Source organism: Anguilla anguilla, chromosome 8, assembly GCF_013347855.1.
Source record: "Anguilla anguilla isolate fAngAng1 chromosome 8, fAngAng1.pri, whole genome shotgun sequence".
NCBI classification, from domain to species: Eukaryota; Metazoa; Chordata; class Actinopteri; order Anguilliformes; family Anguillidae; genus Anguilla; species Anguilla anguilla.
The window spans coordinates 6,300,260-6,310,722 of NC_049208.1; the positions used below are offsets into that span (position 1 = coordinate 6,300,260).

Here is a 10,463-nt window from a genome sequence, read left to right on the forward strand (position 1 = left end):
AAATTGATTTGCCAATCTTTGGTCCCCGTGTCTGTGCACCATTTAATCGTTTTTTTATTTTAGATTTGATATACACAAGGGCATAACTTGCGGGGGGGGAGATTGGCTAAAACTCCTAATTTTAGTTACAGTCCTCTCACAAGGTAGGCTAGTGCTTCCGAAACGAAAGCTTGACAGAGTCCGTGGCGGTTAGCAACAATTGCTATGCAAAGGAGTGCTCTGATTGGTGAGTCAGCATAGCATGCAGGACGGCTCGAAACAAGCTTCCAGGTGTAGATAGCGGAGGGAAAAATGTCGGACAGAGCAACAAGCAAGCTAATGATTATGCGATTTAAAAAAAACCAATAAATTATTCATATTTGGAATTAAAATCTAATTTCACCCTCATAATTACATATAGGTAATTGTTATTTATTTTGAGTAAAAGCTGGAAAGGGAAATGCACTTGTGAGGATGTGTGTGCACCGACATCATCTCTCTGACAGAACAAGAATTCTGTGATCATTACGTTTCCCGTCACGTCGGTTCCGAGCTGCAAGACGTCGCCCACCTCGTAGCTACTATGGATCGCTTCCGTGATGCGAAACCCGATGAGGCCGCGGTCTTCTCCTCTGCCTGTAGTTTTTATTGATATCGATGCCAGTTGCCCATACATGAGACTAGTAGCTGCTGCTGCTACTGCATTTGACAAAGCTGAAATGTTTTTTTTGTTGTTGTTAATTTCCCCCGTTCATTTTGAAAATGCCCTGGGATTACAGTCATCTGGAGAAAAAATTTACATGTGTGTTACCCTGCATGCTGTGCTGTATTTTTCCGTAATGCACTTTCGCGGTGGTAATGGTGATTAACGGCCACTGGGGGGCGGTATGGCGTGGTCGGTCTTCCCCTGGAATGAACTCACAGGAGGCAGTGCGCCGAAACCGTGAGTGGGCATAATGTCGGCTTCTCCCCTGCGTCCGACGGCAGTGCCCTGCTCTGCCCACTGGACGCCCACCCTGGTCAGAGTGTGAACAGTGTGCCCAGGGTCCCTCTGGATGCTCGCTGCGAGCCTGCTGCTAAGTGTGCAGCATCACCAGTATCGTCTGTCCGCGGAACTCCGAGGAGCGTCCGCTATCTGCAATTAGCGCCTTAGTTGCTCGAAGCTAATTCTCAACTAGAGGATATTTGGGTTTTTTTTTTTTTTTGCAAGCTAATGCTGTGGTTACCAGGGCAACGGTGCGATTAACGGTTTAGGGAGCCAGGCTTCTGCCTATGTTGGTTGCGGGTTTGAATCTCGTGGGGGGGGGGGGGGGGGGGGGGGGGGGGGGGGGGGGCACAAGGGCCGTGACTGCTGTGCCTCTGAGCAGAGCGCTCTCCTCGTCCAGAGAGAGAAAGAGAGGGGGAGAGAGGGAGAGAGAGAGAGAGAGAGAGAGAGAACATTTGTTCTGTTTATTGTAGTTAAACTGTTATTGCCAATCTGTTATGTTTGTCACGTCAGTGTATGCTTTGGCAATGCAAGCGTACCCATACCATGCACACCAATAAAGCTTATCTGAATTTGAATTTTTAAGAGAGGGAGTTGGGCGCACGTGCATCTCCGTGCGCGGTGCTCACGTCTGGCGCATCATCATCATCATCATCGTCGTCACGGCGCACTGAACGCCGCGGCTCTCTCTCGACCCCCCGCCCCCCCCCCCCCCCCCCCCCCCCCCCCCCCCCCCATCCCCCAGCTGGACCAGGGCCGGCCCGTGACGGTGCGGGACGTCCTGCGCGTGCTCCGGCTCCACGTCTCCGTGCCCCAGTGCGACGTCTTCGGCTACCTGAGCATCGACGCGGAGCTGGTGGTCCTCGTCGTCCCGGTGGAGCAGCGGCCCACGCCCCTGCAGGTACGGCGTGGGGACTGGGGGAGCGCCTCTCTGACGCCAAGTCCGCTCGTTTGGCTTTTCAGATTTTAAATAAATTATAATTCAGTAACTCACATAACATAATACAGATAACCTGTACAAAAACAGACAACATCCACGCATATAACATTTTTTAAAAAACATAGGCGTTTTCACTAAGTAATAGACTAGTAATAAAAGTCCACTCTATTATACTGAAGGGACATTTTAGCACTGCATGCTAATCTACTGCAGGCACAGTATACCCATATCATTCTACTGCAGGCTCAGCGCTACCCATAGCACTCTACTGCAGGTAAAGTGTAGTGCTGTACGTGCTAATATGCTGATCCTGTTTATGGTGTAGCTCATGAGTGCGCACTAGCACTTTACGTGCTAATATGCTAATCCCGTTTATGGTGTAGCCCATGAGTGCGCATTAGCGCTGTACGTGCTAATCTGCTAATCCCGCTTATGGTGTAGCCCATGAGTGCGCATGCTGAAGCTAACTAAAGCTAAGTAAATAGTCCAGCTAAAATAATGAGAGTTGCTGGTGTCGCACTGAACAAATCCCATGTCAGTCCAAGTGCACTGTAGCCCTGCTATAAGAAGCAATACTCTTGCGGCTACGATGCACTGTGGCTACGATGCGCTCCGTGGTTTGAGCGTCATATAGAGCATCCAAAATTCCATTGATTTACAAAATGGCGGTGACCTCTTCGAGCCGTCTTCTACGCCGGAGCGATCGGTGCACGTTTCCGAGCGCTCGCTCCCTGGGACGTAACGCTTAGAATTCTCAGAACGGCCGCGCGTTCCGAACGCTCGGCGTTCCGAACGCGCCCCTGGCCTCTCTGAGAGCCAGCGAACGAACGCGCCCCCCGGGGCCGCGAAAACGTGGTTTCGGCCCTCTCTCCATGATAACCCCCCACGCCGCGCCGCTCGGCGCTGTTTCCCGCCACCAGATCGAGGCGTGCAACAAGGAGGCGGAGAAGATCGACTCGCTCATCAACTACGGCAGCCCCACGCTGGTGTCCCGCGTGCCCATGTCCGCCTGCACCCTGTCCGAAGTGAGGACCTCGGCCCTCAGCTCGACGGGACGGCCCTCGCGGGGGTCCCCCGCCCCCCTCCTCCTGCTGCTCTCCCTCGCCCTCGCGCTGGCCGTCGCCCCGGGAGACGTCTAGCCCCACCCCCACTAACTCTAACCCCACCCTCCCCCATCCAAAACTGGGACCCACACACCAAGTGATCTGTATCTGCTGCATGACCTCTGACCCTCTCGGGGGTTAATGTGATGACTGAGAAGGGAGGGACGTCTCTCGCTCCCCCTCCCCCCCCCCCCCCACCCCCCGTTGCCTTGACAATCGCCATTGTGCCTACTGGGATCAATCAATTTTTATTTTTTTAAAGAAAGAAAATCAGGAAGAAGAAAAAATAAAAAGACTACAGCCTCTTCATCATTCAGTGCACCTGCAGAGGAGGAGACTGAGCCAAAATGGCGGCCGTGTGAAAGGGTTCTGGCTCTGTGGTAGCGTGATCGCTGCTCAATGTGGCGAGCCCTTGTGTCTTCAGCGTATCGGGTCCAGATCTGAGCCAAAATGGCGGCTGTGTGAAAGGGTTGTGGCTCTGTGGTAGTGTGATAGCTGCTCCTTGTGTCTTCAGCGTATTGGGTCCCGATTGTACAGGGAAACGCAGAGATCCAGGAAATCAAAATGGAGAGTCAAAATCAAATCTAAATCAAAACTACAAACGCTGCAACACCAAAACTGAAAGTTAAAAAAAGGGATTTATAGAGAATCTCTCTATAGAAAATTTGTATTTTCTTTTTATTTTGTTGTGGAAATGAAGGACAGAAGCCATGTGTGATTATGACAATCATAGCTCATCCAAATGTATGTATTTATATCAGCACGCCTTGGTCCAAGTATTTTAAATAATTCTTAATATGACGTGATGCAATAATAGATGCATTCTGTGTTGTTTGAGCGGGGGACAGCACGCTTCTTCGTGAAATGGAAAAAATAATCCACTGTTATACAGATATATATATATATATATAAATATGTGCCATTCCAAATGATATTAGTGTTGCATGGTGGCAAATGCAAAGTGTTTTTTACTCAGAAATGTATGGTTAATGTAAACATCCTTGTGCCTCCTGTGTGATTGTCTTTTGTCTTGTTTCGTCTTGCCTATCCCCTGGCTCCCCTGTCTCATGAAGTATTTTTATTATGTATCAGTATTATTGTGGGGAAGCGAGAACCGCAGTGTTCCTGCCCCACGGGGGTTCGGCTTCCTCTTAAATTTTTTACTTTATTTTCGTCATTACGTTCATTTTGCGCCCGAACATTGGCACTTAAGTGTAAACGGCGAGCTTGGGCGCGCTGCCTCTGTGTGTTTTTTGTATAAAATGCCAGTACTTTGCAAAATTGGTTTTTCTTTTTGAAGTCCGAGTAGAAATGCACAGTTTTTACAGAGTATAAAAGAGGGCAAGAAAAAGAGTGATTTGTGATGCTGTCTTTCTTTCCTTGTGTGTATGTGTGTGTGTGTGTGTGTGTGTGCGCGCGCGCTCATGCCTCCACAGACAGATGAGGAAGACTCTCAGGCTTCCTCCCCTGAATAATTCATTGACCGGTCTCTCTCTGTAATATTGATTTTCCTTTCACAAGCTGTATTTCATCACGAGCTTGATGGTCGTTGGCGAGCTGGGATCAAGGATCTGGGCGTGAAAGTGGCTAACGTGTCCGAGAAGGACAAAGACTCACATACAGCAGTGCGGTTTACCCACCAACGCAATAATAAGAATGATAATAATATGAGGAAGAAACAGGAGAATATTCATCATCATCATCATCATCATCATCAAAATCATCATAATAATAATACTACTACTGCTAGAATGTTAAAATAATGTCATTTGATTCTACTGCTACTACTACTACTACTACTACTACTAATAATAATAATAATAATAACTGCATATTTACTGCATCACGTTATGTAGTTTATACAGCTTTTCTCAAAGCCTTTTATAGGTGGGGGAGGGGAAGCCTCTGCCCCCAGCTCTCTGCTGCAGAGCAGCCACTGTATATCAGCTGAGGTTTATTCTGCTGCAGAGTAGCAACTGTATATAAGCTGAGGTTTATTCTGCTGCAGAGTAGCCACTGTATATCAGCTGAGGTTTATTCTGCTGCAGAGTAGCCACTGTATATCTGCTGAGGTTCATTTTGCTGCAGAGTAGCAACTGTATATCAGCTGAGGTTTATTCTGCTGCAGAGTAGCCACTGTATATCAGATGAGGTTTATTCTGCTGCAGAGTAGCCACTGTATATCAGCTGAGGTTTATTCTGTTGCAGAGTAGCAACTGTATATCAGCTGAGGTTTATTCTGCTGCAGAGTAGCAACAGTATATAAGCTGAGGTTTATTCTGCTGCAGAGTAACCACTGTATATAAGCTGAGGTTCATTCTGCTACAGAGTAGCCACTGTATATCAGCTGAGGTTTATTCTGCTACAGAGTAGCCACTGTATATCAGCTGAGGTTTATTCTGCTGCAGGGTAGCCACTGTATATCAGCTGAGGTTCATTTTGCTGCAGGGTAGCAACTGTATATAAGCTGAGGTTTATTCTGCTGCAGAGTAGCCACTGTATATACGCTGAGGTTTATTCTGCTTCAGAGTGGCCACTGTATATCAGCTGAGGTTCATTCTGCTGCAGAGTAGCCACTGTATATCAGCTGAGGTTTATTCTGCTGCAGAGTGGCCACTGTATATAAACTTAGGTTTATTCTGCTGCAGAGTAGCCACTGTATATCAGCTGAGATTTATTCTGCTGCAGAGTACCCATTGTAGTTAAACTGGGGGAGGATTAGCTGGCCTAATTAAGCATTTTGTGAAGACACTGGGGAGCCCTTATTGTCTGTGAATTGGGCAGTTTAAATGAATGAATCCATTACACACACTTCTGCCTCCTGCTGGAGGGAAGAGGAAGGACAGGCAGGCAGGTGCCTGACCTAACATGGATATTTAAAAATATATATATATATATCTCTTCCTGAGGCTGACACATTGCAACACTTCTTTTTACAAAGTACCGCTCCTCTTTTCCATCCTGTGATTGACAGTTTCTGCCTCTCTCTGTGTCTTCAAACCTGCATGACTGATCAGTCGGGAAGTTCCACCAGGAATGTAAAAGAAAAAGGAAGGTTCTTCCAAAAGACGGGGTGAATTTGTAGGTCATTGAATGCCAAAAAAATACACTATATACACAGTAAAATGTCCAGAGGTAATTCAACTCTAACTGAGTTTATATATGGAGTCAAATAAGGACCTTGTGCACACTGTAAGAGTTAGTTTAACACCAAACATTTTTCCTGTGTACAGTGGCGCAGTATATGCAATTATCTATAACAATGCATGCAGTTGAATTATATGATATATGGCACCAACGGTGTTCAATATGTACCGTGTGCCCGGCATGAATGATTCCAGCCCTGCAGGTTAATTTGTAATTTATAGCCTGTAGTTTCCCGTCTGCTGTTCTGCTTGGCGTGGTGGCGAAAGGGAAGTAGCTGATTAATGAGCCTCGGAGGTAATGAGAAAAAATGGAAGCGCTTTCTCGTTCCGTTTCGGGCTCCTTTGGGCTTCTGCGCCAGCTGCCGTGTGGAGTGTGCGGCGTCCGCTGTGCCGCACGCGGGGCGGGCATGGCGGGCAAGGTGGGCGAGGTGGGCAGGGAGGGCATGACTTTGCATCGGTGTCCCTCCCACAGCCTGGAGGCTTAATGGCGTGATGGCTGACCTGCTGAGGGGAGGGTACGTGAGCAGGACGGCGGGGCGGGGCGGGGCGGGGCGGGGCGGAGCGGAGCGGCGGGCGAGAGGGGGCCGGCTTGGGCTTCCTTTGATCTCAAACCATACCGTTTCAGGTGTGGGGGGGGATTTTGAGGCAAGCCGTCCAATCGAATTCATCCTTCAGATGCAGGGAGCGCGTGATTGGCCCGGAACTGCTCATGCCAAGCTCTGGCGTTGCCTCATCTAACCTCTTCAAATGGTAAATGGTAAATGGACTGCATTTATATAGCGCTTTTATCCAAAGCGCTTTACAATTGATGCCTCTCATTCGCCAGAGCAGTTAGAAGTTAGGGGTTAGGTGTCTTGCTCAAGGACACTTCGACATGCCCAGGGCGGGGTTTGAACCGGCAACCCTCCGACTGCCAGACAATCGGTCTTACCTCCTGAGCTATATCGCCCCTTCAAGCTCGTGGAATCACCAAAAGGGCTCTCCAGACCCCTGAATGCATTTCCATCAACTGTCAGGCTGCAGCGGCTGATGTTGCTGGAGGAAAATGTCTGTCTGTGTTTTAACTCACATCTCCCCGAACCACGACCTCTGTACTTACTGACACAGCCCCGGTACCTGCACTTGCTTGAAGTTAAGCCAGTAGCTCTGAGCTGCAACCGAACAATTCAATCCAGTAAGTCTCATCGCACGACACAGGGCATTCACAGTAACCTACTCGCCTGCCAAACAGTCGGCAGACTACAGGACAGGAGGTGAGGGTTCAGTTAGCAAAAAACAGTTCAACAAGAGGTTACGGGTTTGCTCCAATGTTTTGTTGAGCGAAAAAGCTAAATCCACGAAAAGGGGCTCGGTTTTCACCAACCGGATTCTCTGAAGCTGGACCCTTCGATTGACTGTCATTTATAAATATGTGTGTAACGCCAGAGAGCTGGGAAGCAAGTGGTCATATGGTAGTGACGCCCCTGATTATAGATCTGCCAGGTATGGGCTCCTCTGCCATAGTGATAAGTTTCCACAGTAGCTGTTCCAATGACCGTGACGTGCACTTTTGTACGTCGCTTTGGACAAAAGCGTCTGCTAAATAAATGTAACGTAATGATAAACGAGGGCTTGGGTACAGCTGAAACACTTTGGACTGGAGCTCTGTGTCATGTTTTTCAACTGTCATCCTCAACTGTCAACAATGAATGTGCCGCTGCCACTGTGGAATTCAAATGGCAGTTTCGGTTTCTTTCTTAAAACCTGTGGGTTTTTTTCAGCTCTGTTGGACAGCACAGTGTAGAGAGACGGGGAAGAATGGGAACTGAGAGAGAGAGAGAGTGAGAGAGAGAGAGAAAGAGTGTGAGAGAGAGAGAGAGAGAGAGAGAGACATTCTCCAAGGTCGCACGTCCGGATTCACGTCTCTCCAGTCCTGTGCAAATTACATTGGCTGCCAGTAAAATACCGAATACAATTCAATTCGAAACCCTCCTGCTAACCTGTGGTGCACTTCATGGTTTAGCTCCAGCCTATCTCACTGATCTTCTCCCGGACTACACAGGCTCCGATCTCTGTCTCTGCAAGTCTTTTAACTGTCTGTCGCGCCCCCCACCTCCCACTCCCCCCCCATCTCGCCACTCCACTCTTGGTGATCGGGCTTTCTCCTGGTGCACCATCCAAACTCTGGAACACACTCTCTCCCCACATCCGTAATGATGAGACTCTCTCTCCACTTTTAAGAAACAGTTTAAAAACTCACCTTTTCACACTAGCTTTTGCATGAACAGGACATAGCTATCCTCTCCACCCCATGGCACTCCTAGGTAATTCATCAAAAATTAATTAATGAATTTTATAAACAATCACTCTTTCCTCTTTTCCTCTCCACACTCTGACTCGTAAGTACCATCACAATTCCAATTTAACCTGCCATTAGCTATCTGTATGAGGCCAGTAGCCAAACAGCTGTCTCACTCTAAACTCATCTAACTGTGTGGTCAGAGACTTCTGTGTTATGAGTTCGAGTGTAATGGTAAATGGACTGCATTTATATAGCGCTTTTATCCAAAGCGCTTTACAATTGATGCCTCTCATTCGCCAGAGCAGTTAGGGGTTAGGTGTCTTGCTCAAGGACACTTCGACACGCCCAGGGTGGGGTTTGAACCAGCAACCCTCCGATTGCCAGACAATCGGTCTTACCTCCTGAGCTATGTCGCCCCATAACCGATGTAACCGATGTCGCCTGCAAGCTATAATTTTAATTCCATTCCTGTGTGTTTCGTCACTTCTTAACCGTACATGCTTGGAATTGTATTCGTTCATTGTGACTTTCTTTTTAGCGGACCGAGCTGATGTAGCCCATCGCTTGTGAATAATAACACTAATACATTCACGTCTGGCATGCCACTACCCATAGTATTACCTTCTATGTACAGCACTGCATTGGGCAATACTGTGCCAGTGTCTGGGTTGTATCGCTATCCAGCGATACAACCTAACTGGTTAATTTTCTGCATTATTTCATCGTAAAACTATGCAGTAACTGGCGCCACGGGCTATGTGTGGCAAATTGTGGTCACTCACTCACTCACTAACGGACGACCTGAGAGGGACGGTTAGTAGGACCATTCACAAATGACCTGGGACTTTGAAGTTATAAGACGGCATCAAGTCTCCAGTGAAAATATTGCCCTGGCTATACCAGTCAGAACTGAAGTCGCGTCGTGAGTCTGGATGGTTTCGTTAGGGGTGACATAGCTCAGGAGGTAAGAGCGGCTGTCTGGCAGTCGGAGGGTTGCCGGTTCAATCCCCCCGCCCTGGGCATGTCAAAGTGTCCTGGAGCAAGACACCTAACCCCTAATTGCTCCCAACAAGCTGATTGGTACCTTGCATGGCAGCCTTTCACCGTTGCTGTGTGTTTGTGTGTGTGAATGGGTGAATGAGAGGCATCAATTGTAAAGCGCTTTAGATAAAAGCGCTATATAAATGCAGTGCATTTATCATTTACCATTTATATTCATGCTTTATTGCTTGGTTTCTCTCTCATACTGATGGAATGATCCATGGACAAAGTCAAATAGAGACATCTGAATTCAGAAGTGTGGAGGGTGAATGCCCTCTAAATTGTAAGTGTTGAGTTTGATGGAGGGTGACCTGCAGTTATTCTGGGTTCAGTATTCAGAGTGCTGGGCCACTAACAGGGTAACTGAAAGTGACCCCTAAACAGTGAATCTGAAACACTGAACTTCAATTAAATTTTAAAATAATCCCAATAAATTGACATTTCAGAACTCAACTAAATATTATCAACCTTATGACAAGGCAAAATCGCACCGCGTTGGTTTCTGTTTGAAACTGGAACCGCTCCAAAAAAAAGATTTTCAGTTATCAGACCTCAACAACCATTATCCATTTTATAGAGTCATGAAGTTTTTCAATAAATGAGTTCTATTAAATGTCACCGATTGCATTTAAACTTAAAAAATGAGATGATCTTTTACCCACACTGTGTCTCTGAGTGACCGTGTCTCTGATTGGTCTCTGAACGACCTTCGGCATGCACTTATTGTACGTCGCTCTGGATAGAAAGCGTCTGCCAAATAAATGTAAAGTGGTGTAACGTGTGCTCCCTCTAGAAGGTAAGAGGGAGGGAAAACCCCAGGACTTGCTTATATTTATAAGACCCCGGCGTGACCCTTAATGCCCAAAGACATTCATTACATTACAGGCATTTAGCAGACGCTCTTATCCAGAGCGACTCACACAACTTTTTACATAGCATTTTACATCGTATCAATTTATACAGCTGGATATATACTGAAGCAATTTCG

General features: G+C 47.3%; 1 protein-coding gene across 1 annotated transcript in view; it reads left to right on the top strand.

The window, feature by feature from the left end:
• LOC118234731 (reversion-inducing cysteine-rich protein with Kazal motifs-like) overlaps positions 1–3,072 on the top strand; it is a 44,581-nt gene extending 41,509 nt beyond the window's left edge. Inside the window, exons 20-21 of the mRNA XM_035431515.1 lie at positions 1,710–1,865; positions 2,825–3,072. Of these exons, the coding sequence (XP_035287406.1) occupies positions 1,710–1,865; positions 2,825–3,043 (375 nt within the window). The 3' untranslated portion in view covers positions 3,044–3,072. The remainder of the gene's footprint in view (positions 1–1,709; positions 1,866–2,824) is intronic.
• The last annotated feature ends 7,391 nt before the right edge of the window (positions 3,073–10,463 follow it).